The sequence below is a fragment of the Prionailurus bengalensis genome, chromosome C1, assembly GCF_016509475.1.
Source record: "Prionailurus bengalensis isolate Pbe53 chromosome C1, Fcat_Pben_1.1_paternal_pri, whole genome shotgun sequence".
NCBI lineage: Eukaryota > Metazoa > Chordata > Mammalia > Carnivora > Felidae > Prionailurus > Prionailurus bengalensis.
This window is the reverse complement of record NC_057345.1, coordinates 150,155,982-150,174,080: the sequence shown is the minus strand read 5'-3', so window position 1 is coordinate 150,174,080 and position 18,099 is coordinate 150,155,982. Positions and strand designations below refer to the sequence as shown.

General features: G+C 36.7%; 1 protein-coding gene and 1 pseudogene across 2 annotated transcripts in view; both read left to right on the top strand.

Moving 5' to 3' along the window:
* Positions 1-18,099, top strand: part of LOC122481371 (lymphocyte antigen 75) — a 132,199-nt gene that overhangs the window by 21,727 nt on the left and 92,373 nt on the right. For both annotated transcript variants that reach the window (XM_043576863.1, XM_043576862.1), the window contains exons 5-13: positions 1,989-2,099; positions 3,484-3,627; positions 6,095-6,286; positions 7,604-7,761; positions 10,145-10,255; positions 10,819-10,907; positions 11,053-11,222; positions 13,709-13,908; positions 15,962-16,104. In XM_043576863.1, the coding sequence (XP_043432798.1) occupies positions 1,989-2,099; positions 3,484-3,627; positions 6,095-6,286; positions 7,604-7,761; positions 10,145-10,255; positions 10,819-10,907; positions 11,053-11,222; positions 13,709-13,908; positions 15,962-16,104 (1,318 nt within the window). The remainder of the gene's footprint in view (positions 1-1,988; positions 2,100-3,483; positions 3,628-6,094; positions 6,287-7,603; positions 7,762-10,144; positions 10,256-10,818; positions 10,908-11,052; positions 11,223-13,708; positions 13,909-15,961; positions 16,105-18,099) is intronic.
* On the top strand, positions 8,087-8,288 carry LOC122482175 (annotated as a pseudogene).

Here is an 18,099-nt window from a genome sequence, read left to right as displayed (position 1 = left end):
TACAGATATAGATACAGATACAAATATAAGTATATCTCTCTTCTAGATCCCAAAGACCTGCCTCTGTCACAAATAAGCTCCTGGAAGACACAGGGTATCTTTGTAATTCACTGCTAACTTCACATCTCGTTCTCAGTGGAGTGGTAATTGGGCCTTTGTCCCTACCACCCTCTTTCCAGACTCCTGCCCATCCCTTTAATGCTGGTGTCTGGTTACTGCTCTTGGCCCCTTTCATCTTTGCTGTTGCTATTTCTGCTCTACACAGAGGGTATTTTCCATTTCCTGAGTGTCAGTTCTAGTGAAGTCACATGTTTTAGGTATTCACATTCTCAAGGCTGCAGTAAGACAAAAATTGTGTACAGTCAAAATTCCCTCAAAAAACCCTTAAAATATGGATATGCTTTTCTATATGCAAATCATACAGATATATCTGATATATGTAATGGAACAAAATGATACATATCAGGTATATCTGTTTGATTTGCATATAAAAATCCATATTAGGGCACCTAGGTGGCTCAGTCAGTTAAGCGTCCGACTCTTGATTTCAGCACAAGTCATGACCTCACCATCGTGAAATCAAGCCCCGCATCTGGCTCCACACTAGTCATGGAGCCTGCTAAGATTCTCTCTCTCCTTCTTCCTCTGCTCTTCCCCTGCTCACATTCTCTCTCTTGCAAAAAAAAAAAAGAAAAAAAAATCCATATTTTAAGAACCATTTCTTTGTATATAATATACATACAAATCATATAAAATATAATTATATTAATATACATTTAATTATTTTACAAATTTATAAATATAATTTAAATTAAATAAATTAATTTAAATGTAATTTGAAACTACATTTTCTAATTTATAAATTTTACATTAAAATTAATATTTTATGAATATTATAATTATGAATATAATTATATTTCAAATATATATATATACAGAGAGATCATTTATATAATATAATAATGCATCATACATAATTCTCTGAGAGGAATTAAGAAATTGTTATAAAGTGTTTTACTGCTGAGAATATATCAACAAATTTATAGAGATTCCAACCTATTAACTCTTCCTATTGATCAGCATCATCCTTGTTTTCTGTAGGCCATTACGTCAGTTCTTCTGTCTCTTCTATCAGGCCCTCAATATCTTCAAATTCTTTTTTCATGATGTTGATGAAGTCTTACCAGGTTGTTGAATAATTTTATTGACTTTCTTGATACTGCATAAAAAGCCTTATAATCTTTTCATTCAGTTTACCATATGTTTATGGGCATATGCATATTGAGTGGCATATTTACAACTGGCATCACTACTTAAATTATCTCTGCTTCTCTTTCCCTTTTTTGCTGATGGCTTCTGGTTGTCAAATAATGAATTTGAATGATATATCTCCACTGTCGTGTGGGGTGTGTGTGTGTGTGTGTCCTGTTCTGTGTCTTCATCCTAAATGTTTCCTTTGGACTCTAGAACTACATATTCCATTGCCTACCAAACAGTTCCTCTACATATTTCTGAAATAGTATGGGTAACACTTTACCTTTTGAGGGATCCATATCTCTTCCTGTCTACTAAATTGAAATCCTCAGAGAGGCAGGGACTTTGTATTTTTGGTTTTTATATTCTTAGTACCAGTTAAACAATATGTGCTTAATGAATTTACACTGTCAGTCTGGAATACAATCAGTTCTTCAAAACTGAGATATATAGTGGAAATTGTTTTCTTCTGTATTAGTACAAGAGGGCTAAAAATAGTGGAACATCTGTTCTGAGAAGATTCTGTCCTTACCTTAGTAGACAGGGACAAGCTAATGGGAAAGCAGAATTGACTTAATGCATCACCTGCCTTTGTTGGATAAACAGCCTCCTGCAGGATTCCTGCCTCACAATCAAGGCCTTCTGATAATTTTGCTATTAGTAGAAGCTTAAGTCTGACTTAGGTAATAATTTAGGTAATTTTGTCACTTGTTAAAATTATGTGATTCTTACAGAAAAAGAGGGCATTCCAAGAATTTTCTGGATTGGCTTAAATCAACTATACTCTGCTAGAGGCTGGGAATGGTCAGACCACAAGCCATTAAACTTTCTCAACTGGGACCCAGGTAACTGCTCCTTCTTCCATCTATTATGCACAGAGCAAAATCTTCAAAAAAGTAAATAAACAAAAGCATCCCACTCACTGAGAGCTTATAAAAATTTCAAATCTTGGCAGCTGTTACTATAGTTAATTCTAAGAACAATTTTTTCCCCTCATTCCTTCTTTATTGTAATACCATGATAGCCAAGTTGAACCATACCATGGAGAAGTGAGAATTTGTCTGTAACCGTTATGGCAACCCTACAATTTTAGGTAACAGCAGAATGAGCCTCATCACATGGCCTGGCAGCTGTTCTGTATCCTTTAGGGGACTTGACATGTCTATGACTGACCAATGGTGTTTCATCTGCAGCTCAACTCCAATACAGAAATATTCTCTCATTTTAGAACTCTTGGGGTCTCCTATAGTAGTGCTCAAGTACTGACAACCTAATGGTTATATTATATTGCATATGTAAATACCTTAAAGAAAATTTTATAGTGAATAAAACAAACAAAACCCTAGTTAGCCAAAATATTTTTCTTCCCAAAAGAAGTTAGATACCTTTTTATTCTAATTAACTTTTTTGAGAGAGAAAAAGTACAAGCAAGCATGAGCAGAGGAGGGGCGAAGGAAAGAGAGAATCTTAAGCAGTCTCCATGCCCAGCACAGAGCTTGACACAAGGTTTGGACACAGGACACTAAACTGACTCTTGATTTCAACTCAGGTCATGATCCCAGGGTTGTGGAATCAAGCCCCATGTCAGGCTCCACACTAAGCGTGGGCCTTGGTTAAGTTTCTGTCTTTCTCTCCATCTCTCTCTCTCTCTCTCTCTAAAATTAAAAAAAAAATTGAATTTCAGCTTCTGACAAGTGTAGAATCTAAAAGTTGACACTAGCTTCAGTATAAACGTATTCTATACACACATAAGAAAAATGAGTTAAGTGTAATACCAATAGGTCATTTTAGTTTAATGAAATTTCATTATCAGTGAGTAAATTCTCTATCACCTCAGTAAATAAAATCTTTAAAGATAATTTAACCTTTAATTCAAGGTCTTAAGGGCATTACTGAATCACAAATCAGTATATCTATTGTATAGAGTAGCAGATTAATAGCTACTGACCATAGAGTAAGACATGGATATTGATTAGGGATAGAGGTTTGGTTTTGGTTTTTGGGTTTGCTTTTTGAATTAACTATAGTGTATTAGTTAACACTACAGTGTTTCACCCTGTATCCTGTATTTTAGAAGGGAGACAGATTTAAGCACATGAGTGTCCATGGAGGCTTTAGTAGAAGGTTTTAACTATTTTATGAGCTCCCATAAAAGCAGAAAATTAGGAATACAAATTATCTTTTCCAACCACCACTCTGGCCCTAACCTCCTCTTTCTAATCATTTAAGACATGCCTAGTGCACCTATGATAATAGGTGGATCAAGCTGTGCAAGAATGGATGCCAGGTCTGGTCTATGGCAGAGTTTTTCCTGTGAAGTTCAACTGCCCTATGTCTGCAAGAAACCATTAAATAACACAGCAGAGTTAACAGGTATCTTTCTCATTTTCTGTGCAAGTAGGTGCAAGTAAATCCATTTCAGTATCTATTTCCACCTTTCCTTCACCCGATACTGCCAATGCCAAAAACTACGTTATTTTGATGCAGTGGTTAGATGTCATCAACTATATATGCATAAAGCTTTGGTTTGATATATCCCCTTAAGATGGCAGAGATATCCTCAGTAATAAATATATTTCTATTCACAGGTGGTTCTTTTTTTCTTTAGAGCACTGTTTCTCAGAGTGTGCTTCCTTAGACTAAGAGTATCGATATCAACCATACCTGTTAGAAATCAAATTCTTAGGACCCACCCCAGATCTACTGAATTGAAAACTCTGTGGACATCAACAATGTGTGTTTTAAGAAGACTTCCTGGTGATGCTGATGCACACTCAGGTCTTATATTTTACCTGCCTCTGTGAGAACTAAAAATGATGGATGTGGGAACTCTCCTCAGGTTTCCAGTTCCTACCCCACGATGCCCACCCCTGCTCTGTCTTTCTCTGCCGGGCTGCTTATTTAGTTTATTGTGTTGATAAATCAGGTAGAAAAGGTGGGGTGCAGAAGGACGAAATGTGTACAAGTATGGTTTTTTTTCAAGGGGTTTCAAGGATAAGAGAATTGCAGAACAGTTGAAATTTCTGAGGTGCAGAGAAATTTCAGAAGCCTTTGAAAGAATAAGAGGAGTGTCTTTACTGTCTTGCACAGGACCCATCGTATACTGGTATTTGATTAAATCCTCCTGAATAGGAAAAAGTAATACTCAAAACTGGGAGGGGGAAAAAAAGGAGGTTTTAAAATGTCTTGCTTAAAGAATGTTGGGGGAAGGGAATAAAATTGCTTATCCATATAGGAACAGAAAGCTATTTTTTAAGACTAGAAAATAAATACATAGAATAAAGATTGTTGGGAGATGTTTATAATCATAGATGAAAATGAATATTCATCTTCCAGGTTGATTCAAACCAAATTTAGTCCATACAACAAAAAGCGTAATAGAAAAGACAGCACAGATGAAAATAAAACAGAATGACTGATGATAGATCAAGTAAATACCCTGTAGCAGAGTAGAATTATTAAGTAAATCATGATGTTTCCACATGATTGAATAATATGCATTTATTAAAATAACTGTGCCAGCAGGAAAATACCATAGCAGAACAAAATGATATGCCTACTTATCATTTTAATCTTGTAAAAATATGTATTCATAGAGACAAAGACTAGAATAGGAAAACATTTGTTCTAAGTTCAATTATGGGTGTTTTTTTCCTCTGTTCCTTTATCATAATTGTAAAATATAATAATAATAATACCATGTCTTATTTCAGAAACTGAAAATTAGTTCAGTTCTCCTGTGTTCTCTTGTTCTCAAGTGTGAGAAGCTAGCTTGACCTGAATTTTATCTATCAGTGAAGAACAAGCTGTTCACATTTTTTAAGATGCTGTGTTTTTATACAACAGACATTCCAAACAGTTCTGAATCCACAAAGTCCGAGTAATTCAACTTAATTTCTAATTCTATTAAGAGGAGTAGAATTATTTTGTATGGTTTTATACCTCAATCTTTTCTCCAATCTTTCTTGACTATCATTTGAGTGCGTTTTAACATGGTGAAAACAAAGAATCACTAATTCTATGAGGATATAGGTCTAGTGGAGGGAAAGAAAGAAGAGGTCCAGAGAGGCCCTGTGCCCTTTCCCTCCAGTACTATCCTCTCTTTCATGTGGAGTTTATAAATGTTATACTCTGTTTCTTAAATCTCTGTATGTCTTGGGGCGCCTGGGTGGCGCAGTCGGTTAAGCGTCCGACTTCAGCCAGGTCACGATCTCACGGTCCGTGAGTTCGAGCCCCGCGTCAGGCTCTGGGCTGATGGCTCGGAGCCTAGAGCCTGTTTCCGATTCTGTGTCTCCCTCTCTCTCTGCCCCTCCCCCGTTCATGCTCTGTCTCTCTCTGTCCCAAAAATAAATAAACGTTGAAAAGAAAAAAATAATAATAAAAAAAAAAAATCTCTGTATGTCTTTGTTCAACAGTGAGCATTAATTCACATCCCCTTGCTAATCTGACCATACACGAAAGGAGATTGGACTAAATAACCTCTCAAATTCAGAGACTGGAGGGGAACCTAACAAATCCCATAGCAAGGAAGAGATTTGTCAGCAAATGGCTTATCCCACACCATTCTTCTGTCTACTAGGACTAAGGGCAGTCCCTCCTCAATGAGTCAGAGCCCAATCATGTAGCACATTTGTATCACAATAAAGTCATATCATTCATTACCTGTATCCCTATAGTCACTCTTATGATGCTATGTAGAATGAGGCACCACATAAATCCATGTTCTTGTACTATTTGACATCACGTTCCCCAGTTTTCCAGAATCCTGATGATGTGACAAAGAATTTAAAATGTTATTGATGTATCTTTACTGGAATATATATGGATGCTTTTCCCCCAGATGTTTGGACATATTCAGATACACACTGTGATGCAGGCTGGATGTCAAATAATGGGTTTTGCTATCTTCTGGTAAATGAAAGTGATTCCTGGGATAAGGCATATATGAAATGTAAAGCCTTAAGCAGTGACCTCATCAGCATTCATTCTTTAGCAGATGTGGAGGTGGTTGTCACAAAACTTCATCATGGGGGTAAGTTTTTAAAATATCCTATTTGAAAGGTTTAAAACATTCTAAGGCACCCCTAATTTTCAGACTCTTTTTTTTTTTGTTTAATGTTTATTCATTATTTTTGAGAGAGAGACAGAGAGACAGAGAGAATGTGAGCAGGGGAGGGGCAGAGACAGAGAGGGAGACACAGAATCCGAAGCAGGCTCCAGGCTCTGAGCTGTCAGCACAGAGCCCAACGTGAGGCTTGAACTCACAGACTGTGAGATCATGACCTGAGCCAAAGTCGGATGCTTAACTGACTGAGCCACCCAGGTGCCCCCTAATTTTCAGACTCTTAGTGGGAATGAAAAGCTTACAATCATCCCTACAGATCAGCACTGTCCAACCGAAATTTCTATGATGATGGAACTCTTTTATAATCTATGCTGACCAATACAGCAGCCAGCCACCAGCCAGTTGTGGCTTTTGAGCCCTTGAAATGTAACTGAGGAACTGAATTTTTACTTTTATTTAATTTTAATTAATGTATAATTAGCAACATTAGCAAGTAGCTACCAATTTGACTGTACAGGCAGTGATTGAGTAATTTCCCTCTTCTCATAAGATAAATACTATTTAAGTTGTTCCAGATGCTTAAGTGATGATTATTTCACTTTTGTAATTATTTAAAAGCTAAACACTGAAGAACAAAAAATACACTAGACAGGCAATATTATATCCTCCTCTTAGGATTCACTAATCACAATAACTAATAATAGATACCTATTCTGTATCAGCATGGTGCTAATTGTTTTACCTGGGAAGGCAGCATAGTCATTCCAGGGCAGTGATGGACATCACTCCTATTCTAACTGGAGTATCTATGATTGTATTTGTAGAATTTCATTATAGGTTCCCTTGCTATCCAAAAGTAGACTGTTCTTATGAAACCTTTCATAAACCAAAATGGCATAAAACGAAGAAGCAAATACAATTTCATAGAAGTGAAAATCCTCTTCAGATTTCTTTCAATTAGTGAAAACATGTACATATGTTTTTTGTAAAAGCGAAGTTGTGGAAATCTGTATACCCCATAAAGCAAGGTTTATCTAAACCTGATATCAGGAGCTCCTAACCTACAGATTATAGCATGGCTGTTCCACTGTGTGCTCTGCCTGCATAAGTACCCTAAAAAGCACTTGACTCCTGGCCTTCCTAACATCAATATTTTAATAGATTAATTGTAAATACCATCGAGGCTCTTAAAAGCCCATTATCAGAATGTAAAAATCAGTAACAGTATACATACTGAAGTATGTAATTGAGTAAAACCAAATAAATAAAACATTTTTCTTTTAGATGCCAAAGAAGAAATATGGACAGGTCTTAAGAACAAAAATATACCAACTTTATTTCAGTGGTCAGATGATACTGAAGTTACTTTAACATATTGGAATAAGAATGAGCCAAATGTTCCCTACAATAAGACTCCGAACTGCGTTTCCTATTTAGGAAAGGTAGGAAAACTTCTGTGGTTTATTTATATTCTTATTATATACTAAATAATAATATTAAGATGACTTGGGTTAGGATATTTGTGTATAAGCTGGGAAAGAAAATAAAACGTAAGAGCCCTATAGATTGTCTTTCCAGTAGCTACTGGAAAAAAGAGGTAAGTAAAACAAAGAATAAATAAGCAATCCTCTTCCTGTCTAAGAGTATCTGCTCTGGTCTGAAACAGATGAAGAAAATCCTTTTAGAATTCAATTCTTCTTGTGTCATATTGGTTCTAATAAGCTCTTTCTCTCTGGACCATCATTATGATATTTAACATAAAGTCACATCGCTTCTTGGCCTTTTGGCTAAGATCAAGTGTAGTAACATAAAGTCACAACTTAAGCTGAGAAATACCATCTTCTGAATTCATGTTCAGATTAAGTTTTACATTAATCCTACTTTGAGAGTGAAAAAATATTTTTATTTAAAAATTAGGTCTGGGGTACCTGGCTAGCTCAGTCAGTAAAGCATGCAGCTCTTGATCTCAGTGTTGTGAGTTCAAGCCCCACATTGGGTATAGAGATTAGTTAAAAAAAAATCTTTACAATAAATAAATAAATGGATCAGTAAAATAAAAAATAAAAATTAGGTCTAATGTTTTTCAGAGGACATCTTCTGTAGAATGCTTAAATATTTATTGACCATGCTTTAGTTAAGAGTCCAAAATAGATTGTGTGTTGAGAGAAAAGACATGTGTATCTCTATACTTTGTATCGCTTTCCTGGGGACTCCTAATTGTTTAAGAGGTTTGTGTCACCCAAACTTCTAGAGAGACTTAAGTAGAAACAATAAATGATACGTATATTTAGAAGTGTTTCAAGAGTAAAGATGTATTGAGAAAGTTGTCAAAGATTAATTTAGAAGTGTGTCACATTTGGTGCTCTGTTTAAAAGGACATTTAAGATATCTTTGCTAGAGTATCAAAGATAGAAGTGAGGTTCCATAAGCAAGAGTAAACTGATAGCATATCTAGATAGCATTCCAGTGCTTAAAACTGACCCTTATCACAATTGACTTATTGAAATTTAATTTGAAGAAAGCAGCAACTTAATAATTAAGCAAAATTAATCAGAGTAGCATATTTGAAAGAGAACTTTGAAATCTAGGCTGAAGTAGAGTTGGAATAAAATTTTGATTCTGTAATTCTTGGGGAGTAGCTGTTCTAACTACCATTTTACACATGAGGAAACTGAGACAGCATGGGTGGTTGATATGTCCAAAAGTTTTTAACCCATGGGCAAACTTTGGCCATACATATGGAAGAAGACAAGAACACTGGCAACTGTGTGTAGGCTGAGTTCTTCTTTCCTCAACTTCTGTATTAAATGTGCTTTGATGGTTTTATTGTTCATCTTAGAAGAAAATGGAATTCATCTCCACTATGAACTTGAGATGGTTCTGAAATAACAGACTGCAAGCCATAACCTTGCAGGCCTGTTCAGTAGCATTTCCTAGGAGTATGTTCTCAGATTTAGTCATTCATTTATTTTTTTATTTTTTTATTTTTTTCAACGTTTATTTATTTTTGGGACAGAGAGAGACAGAGCATGAACGGGGGAGGGGCAGAGAGAGAGGGAGACACAGAATCGGAAACAGGCTCCAGGCTCCGAGCCATCAGCCCAGAGCCTGACGCGGGGCTCGAACTCACGGACCGCGAGATCGTGACCTGGCTGAAGTCGGACGCTTAACCGACTGCGCCACCCAGGTGCCCCTAGTCATTCATTTATAGTCATCTTCTCTTTCCCTCCCTCTCTCCCACCCCACCCCTTGCTCACAGTTTTGTGAGAAGAAACTACTTTGATTTAAAATGAGTTAGATTTCTCAAATTCCACATATGAGTGAAATCATATTATATCTGTCTTTCTCTGGCTGACTTATTTTGCTTAGTATAATACCCTCCAGTTCCGTCTATGCTGTCGCAGATGGCAAGATTTCATTCTTTTTCATCACCGAGTAGTATTCCATTCATGTGGGTGTATGTATATATATACATATACCACATCTTCTATATCCATTAGGGAAGGGAAGGAAAAATCAGATAAAAACAGAGAAGGAGCCAAATCATAAGAGACTCTTAAATACAAAGAACAACTAAGGGTTGATGGGGTGGGGAGTTGAGGGGTGGGAGAAATAGGTGATGGGCATTGAGGAGGGCACCTGTTGGAATGAGCACTGGGTGTTGTATGTTATTGATGAATCACAAGAATTTACTCCTGAAGCCAAGACTACACTGTATGTTAGCTAACTTGAGAATAAATTAAATAAATAAATAAATTTAGAGTTCAACTCTAAACACATGGCAAATAATTTCTCTGTGGAATTTTTTTTTCTATTTTTTAAAAGCTAGGTCAGTGGAAAGTCCAATCATGTGAAGAGAAACTTAAATATGTATGTAAAAAAAAGGGAGAACAAATGAATGATACCACTTCTGATAAGATATGCCCTCCAGATGAGGTATGTAAAATCCCTGTGTAAGTTTTTCTAAGCAATATTACAATTTCTTGGCTAAGGATGGTAGGTAAAACTGAAACAATTCAGACTTGGAAAAATAGAAGAAAGGACTACCTCTGTTCATTTATGTTAGAACAAATCAGAGGTCAGTGATTCATAACATTTTGGCATTCTTACAGAAGAAAAAACATTATAGGAAAAGGAGTTACCTACTCATGAATTTCTATAAAAATGTATGTGGTTACAATTTTTAATGCTGATATCTTTACTTTCCCCCCATTTATATTTATCCTGTTCAAAAATATACGACCAACAACATTATAGTATGATGAGCTATGCCCTAGAGGTAAAGAGAATTAAGACACACTGTCTGTCTGACACAGGCTCACACTCTTGTGGGAATTCTCTGTGAAGTTGTATCCTACCTTCATCATGTGAACGAGTTTACTGGCCATGCCCTTAATTTCTCTAAGTGTGAGATTTTATTAGTGCGGCAGAACCTTACTTGTCAGAGCAGGGACATCAAGTCTGAAAGACAGTGTGATGATATTTCTCCTTTGATTTAGGACTGGAAAAGACATGGAGAAACCTGTTACAAGATTTACAAGGACGAGGTCCCTTTTGGAACCAAGTGCAATCTGACTATAACTAGCAGGTGTGACCATCAGGAAACATGTACTGGTGAAATTTTAACTCTGGGTCCCTTTGCTAAATAAACTTCCTAAGAAAAAGACGCATCTTCAATTTATATAGTAATTCAGTCGTAAAAAACACCTACTGGTTTGACTCCTGTTTTGTAGATTTGAGCAAGAATACCTGAATGATATGATTAAAAAGTATACTAACTCTCCAGGAAAATACTTCTGGACTGGCCTGAGAGATACAGATTCACATGGAGAGTATAGCTGGACAGGTGTTGGTGGAGTAAAGCAAGCTGTAACCTTTTCCAACTGGAATTTTCTTGAGCCAGGTGAGTGCCTTAGCCTTTAAAGTAATGGAATCTGGTGACTAGTGAAATGCAGTATCCCTCCCAGATGTGTTCTTCACTTACCTTGGAAATGTGAGGAAAACGATAATCTTCAGGATGACAGTCTATCTGTGGAACTATAAATAGAAGGAGTGAATATGTCTTCCTTATTAAATTCTTGTGAATAATCTAGTAAAAGGAGCTAAAAAAACTCAGTTCTTGGAAACTACCTCTAATGGCTCAAAGCTAGAACCATCAGTGTGAGTTTTTTTTTTTTTTTTATCTTTTCCATGTAAGTCTCAAACAGAATCTAGAAGCTTCATTTTGAAGTGTTTTACATTTTCATCTCTCTGCTTATTTCTTTCTCCAAAATTGAATTTATGTTTCATAAAAACAAAATTGTGTTTGTTTCTATTATTCCCAATGTGTGGGAATTAAGGAGGCAATATATTGTACTTATTCTGAAAGTTAGTTCATCCTTCTTTAACCAGCTCAAAGCATTGAGCATAATTAGCCGTAGAATCAAAATGTTTTGAACAACAAAGGACTTCGGAAGTCCCTTCTCATTTTATAGTTGAGAAGACAAGAGATTTAGAAAGGTGACTTACTTGACAAATGTTACCTGGTTATTGACTTGCTAAAATTCAGATCCCCTGATTTATAATCTAAAATACGTTTTTAAAATACTTTTTTAATGTTTATTTTTTTATTTATTTTATTTTTTATTTCTTAAATTTACATCCAAATTAGCATATAGTGCAACAGTGATTTCAGGAGTAGATTCCTTAGTGCCCCTTACCCATTTAGCCCATCCCCCCCTCCCACAACCCCTCCAGTAACCCTCAGTTTGTGCTCCATATTTATGAGTCTCTTCTGTTTTGTCCCCCTCCCTGTTTTTATATTTTTGAGAGAGAGCGCAGGGGGGAAAGGCAGAGAGATTGGGGGACAGAGGATCTGAAGCAAGATCCGCACTGACAGCAGCAAGCCTGATGCTAGGCTCGAACTCACAAACTGTGAAATCATGACCTGAGCTTAAGTCTGTCGCTCAACCAACTGAGCCACCCAGGTGCCTCTAAAATCTTTTTTAGAGGATTTTGGCTTTCTATAAGACTGGAATTATAAAGCATCCAACTTTTCTCTCTTTGGATTATTTGTATTTTTTTTGTTTTTGTACAGTGTGATCACTAAGATCACTCTTTATAATGCAGTAATTTGAACATACGAGTGTATAATGACACACAAAATTTGAAATAGATTCTCACCACCACAAATGTGAATGGTATGGATAGCAAAGTCATCTTTTCACTTCTAGAAAATGGAGGATACAGGTGCCAATCCTGGTTAAATATCACCTTAAATTATAATGTTCTAATATATAAAACACCTGGGATTTCTTTTATAGACATTCAGATATCTTAGGGTCAGTGTCATAATCATCATAGATAAGCCTTAATGATTGGAGAGATGCTCAGAAAGTAGTTTCAATGACATTCTCTCAGTCTTTTGGCCAGAAAGACTACCATTAAGCTCTCTTTACCATAATTACTCCCAGCTTCAGCCAGCTTGGTCCATCATGGAGAAGGCATGGGTAGTGGGCTGAACAGGGTGGGGAATAGCACATTCATTCAGGGCAACACAGCATTTTTCTCCCAGTCCCTTGTTCCAATTGCTGACCATGTATGGGACATTAGACAATGCCTGCTTCGTGGAATAGAAATTGGGCCTATTACTTTCCAAACTATGCTCTTCTTATCTTCTGCCCACTTCAGGCTGTATGGTGTAATGTAAAAGGGAGCATGGCACTTTTCAAGTGCTGACTCTACCACTCACTAACTATGGTTATGGCAAGTCACTTATTCTTTATTTGAAAAATGGATCTGATAATACAAACTGTTGCTTAATGTTGTGAATAAATAAAATTCTGGCTGCCATAAAATAAATAGTAAACAACTGTATGTTACCAAACACCTCCTCCTACCTGTATTATACCAGCTCTTCCTTTGAATCTGAATCTGAAAGAGTTTTGTTTTGAGGGTTACTAAGTTGCCTTAAAACTGTTCAAAGTTGTTAAGCTAATATGAATATGAGCCACTTAGGCTACCCTGAGCAGCATAGTGGTTTAGGGTACAGCTCCACATGCAGAACTCCTGGGCTTTAATTCTGGATCAACCACTTACTAACCATTTACTTGAACAAGTCACTAATCCTCACTGTACCTTAGTATGACAACAGAACCAATCCTGAGATTTGTTGTGAGGACTGATTCATTTAATCCTCTTAGAATAGTACTTAGGAAGTAATATACACTTCTCTTTATTATCACCATTGTCATCATCATCATAATTATTATAAACAATACATTTCTTTCGCCCATTTTCTTTTATATTCTTTCTCCAAACCTTGGCTCAAATAAAGGGTAAGGACACTAGAAAATGTTTGGACTTTAATTTTCAAATGTAATGTTTAATTAAACTTTCTGTTAACCCCAGCTTCTCCAGGTGGGTGTGTGGCTATGGCTACTGGAAAGTCTCTTGGAAAGTGGGAGGTAAAGGATTGCAGAAAATTCAGAGCACTTTCAATCTGCAAGAAAATAAGTGGGCCCATTGAGCCTGAAGAGGTAGCTCCCAAGCCTGAAGCCCCCTGTCCTGAAGGCTGGCATAGTTTCCCCTCCAGTATTTCTTGTTATAAGGTAAAGTAGCATTTTCATTCAGTTCCTCAATGAGGTTATCTTTCTACTATCCTAGTCCATATCCTTGTAGAAATTATGCTCCTCCCCAGACACATATGTAACCTACCAAGATGTTTGGGAGCACCATTGAACCTTTGTTATGAGACAGCTCATCCCCACATAAACTCACATCCTACCCAAAAGAACAAGACCTGGGTGCCTGGGTGGCCCAGTTGGTTAAGCTTCCAACTCTTGATTTCAGCTCAGGTCATGATCTCACAGTTCAGGAGATCGAGTCCCATGTGGGGCTCTGTGTTGACAGCGCAGAGCCTGCTTGGGATTCTGTCTTCCTCTCTCTCTCCCCTCTCACATGCTCATGCCCTCTCTCTGTCAGAGACATTTGGAAACTGATGTTTTCGGTGAAGGAGATAAGTGTCCAAGTATGACTATCAAAACCCTAACAATCTAATGATGCATTTGGAGGAGTGAATGTTGCATGATTTCTTTATCTATCATTTTTATGTTATAACTCATAAAAGTGAGATAACATATTAAATGACCCTGCTGTCAGTCAGAACTGGCTCTTTCCTAGTGTTCTTTTGTTCTGAGAAGTTGAGTAAGCTACATGCCACCCTGACGCTTTGCTTATGATTCTCCTATCTCTCTAATCCTTGCTGTCAAATGAAGAATTCTGTCAGTTCTTACAATTAAAAAAAATTATTTTAGGGCCCGTATCAGCCAGCTGATGCCATCCCCAGTGACTATGACAACAAACATTTAGTCTCATGTTCACAGATCTCTGGGTCAAAAGGGATTGATTGTTTTGGTTTAGGCTTGAATGGTCGAGCTCTGCTTTCAACTGTCGGTCAGCTGTGCTAGGCTCCAGACTCTGAGCTGGATATGCTGCCCTTTGATCTGGGTCTCAGACTTGAAGGGGCAGCAGCTGTCAGGGGCTTGTTCTTCTTATAGTAAATGGCTGGAGCCTAAGAGGCAAGCCTAACCATGTAAGCACATTTCAGGCCTCTGTTCACCTTACCTCCACTAATATGCCATTGATCACTGCAAGTCACATGGCCGGGCCCCAAATCAAGGTATGGGGAAGTATTCTTCCCCAACCAGGAGGTCAAGGCAAGAATGTACAGTTATATCACAGGAATTGAGACTGAAGAATTAGGACTAATAATTCAATCTACCATTGTATCATCTCCGTCTCTCTTTTTTTTTGAAACGACTGTGGTTACTTTGCCATAAAATTAGTCATCACAAACCAAAGAAATAGAAATGGCAAGTTTTGTTTTGCTGACTTCTGTCAATGTTAGACCAGTGCAGTCAGCCCTTTGATTCATCTTCATCAGAAAATAGGCCTGTACTTGGGCAGGTCTCAGTGTATTATGTTTATAATTATTATTTTTAGCACATTTCTCTGCAGAAGTCCACTCCCAAAGTATTCATATATACCCTTTATAGCCTTACCTGCTGGTTCAATTTATTTCTCAAGGTCCTAGCAAAGCAGGAGACTATGGTGTCTTGTTGGAGCTGTTCCCCATACTGGCTGAGGAAGGTCATCCATCTGGCACCTGGGCTGGCCTTTAGTTGACATTTTCAGCGGGTCCTATCTGTGTCACGGTGTATGTTTTTTACCTGTTTTTATCACAGGTAAAAATAAAAACATTTTCCTTTTATTATTATGCCTATAAGAATCCATTTCATAAGCCTACACATTTGAATTTACGAAACATAATAAATGAGCAAAGGTAAAAAAAGAGACAAACCAAAAACGGACTCTTACTGATACAAGAACAAACTGACAGTCACCAGAGGGGAGGTGGGTGGGGAGATGAGTGAAATAGGTAAAGAGAATTAAAGAGTGTACTTATCTTGAAGAACACTGAGTAATGTATTGAATTATTGAATCACTACATTGTATACCTGAAATTACTATAACACTGTATGCTAATTATATTTGAATTAAAAACTTAATAAAAAAAGCCTACCGTTTGGCCATAATTAATTTTGAAATTATGAATACTTTATGATTATGCCACAAAACAAATTAACATTGTATTTTGTTAAGCTGTTTCATATAGAAAGAATTGTAAGAAAAAGGAACTGGGAAGAAGCTGAGAGGTTCTGCCAAGCTCTTGGAGGACACCTTCCTAGCTTCAGTCATATGGATGAAATAAAGGAATTTCTTCACTTTTTAATGGACCAGTTCAGGTAATACTTTTAGAATGAAATCTTCCATGGTAAATTTGATGTCCTCCAGTCAGAAGTGACATGTTTTATTTTCTAAAAGAGTCATTCAGTGCTTAGCAGTCATTCAGCATCAAACATTTTTATGTGCAAGACAGTGTGAATGATTCAAAGGTGAGGAAGATAGACTCCCCATCCTTTATGTAGCATGACCAAGTCCAATAGTGGGGATAAGAAAAGTGTGGTGAAAAATCTAGCACAAAGGTAAGGAGGGGCCATGGGAATGCTAAGGACAGATGAAGTGCTTTGGGGAGGTATAGCTGGGAAAAATGTTATGAAGAAGGATGGATCTTGGAAGGTGAGGCAGTATTTTGAAAAATAAGATAGGAGAAGGTGTCAGAGACAACAGAACATTAGCAAACTTACTGAGACCAGAGTGTACAGATACAGTCAAGGAGAAATGAGCCATACCACTTAGTTGGAAAATGAGATTTGGATATTAAAATGGAGCATCCTTGTTCGCCAGGGAAGGAATTTGACCTTAAGTCAATAAGCAAAAAAACCAGACAACAATGTGTGTGTGTGTGTGTGTGTGTGTGTGTGTGAGATACATATGTGCGAAGAGAGGAAGAGAGAGAGAGATTGAGAGATGGTAGGTACATGCAGGGCAAGTAATTCGAAGGCTATTACAGCCCTCATGTGGAAAACTACTTTGAGGATAGACAGTAAGAATGTGAAAATAGGAAAGTAATCAGAGGTGTTATAAACACAGAATCAATAAACCATTGCAATTTTGATGTTACGATGGAAGGATTTCAGGATGATTTTTCTGATATTCTAAGGACGATGTGGAGAAATATGGGCCAAGTGATGCTATCAAAGCAAAAAAAAAATTTCTCTGAAGCTTTGGGAGCAATCATGAATATGAGGGCCTTCAACTCCACAAATTTATTTTTTTCTTCCCCAAATTTATGAACTGAAAAGAAGACCCAAATCTGTAAATCAAGGATTTAGGGCATACCAGGCAGAACCATGTCAAGATTACCACTTGGACATACCTTAGTGAATACTTGCCTTATTATTTTGACTCAAACAAAAACCTCAAAGAAAAACAGCAAATAAACAAACAAACAAACAAACAAAACAGGTGCCAAAACACAAAATCCAACTAGCTTTCTTCTCTAGGACATTAAATGTAAGAAGGCATTTTAAAGCTGACATTTATCAGGGCGCCTGGGTGGCTCGGTCGGTTAAGCGTCCGACTTTGGCTCAGGTCATGATCTCACACTGTGAGTTCGAGCCCCACGTCAGGCTCTGTGCTGACCACTCAGAGCCTGGAGCCTGTTTCAGATTCTGTGTCTCCCTCTCTCTCTGCCCCTCCCCTGTTCATGCTGTGTCTCTCTCTGTCTCAAAAATAAATAAACGTTAAAAAAAAATTAAAAAAAAAACCTGACATCTATCCTGAAACTAACTTTATACTGTATGTCAACTAACTAGAATTTAAATAAAAACTTGAAACAAAAACAAAAACAAAAAAACACCTGACATTTAAAGAGTTTTGAGGTGGAAATGTTTGTAATATATTATAGTTCTCAACTACATTGCTTTTCATTTGTGAAGATTGCAATTGATATAACACTATAGCTTCTTTCTTGAAAAAAAATTCAAAGATACATTCCAGCTGAGAGATGAAAAAAATCAAGCACACATGAATAGGTAATTTATTTTAAAAGAATTTGAAGGAAGAATATATAATGTAAAAACAGCCCCAGTCTATATAATGCAATATATATATATATATATATAATTATAAAAATAGAAAGAAATTATTCTAAATTCTGAAAGAAATCTAAGAATATTTTAACAAGACCAGATGTTTAACTCTTTATAAATAAAAACTGGGATATGCTGAGATAAATGGTGGTAAAAAATGAAAGTATAATAAATTCCTCATTTACCTAGAAGTCATATTTAGAACCATAGATTATGTACATTTTTAAAACAAACTGTGTTCATCTA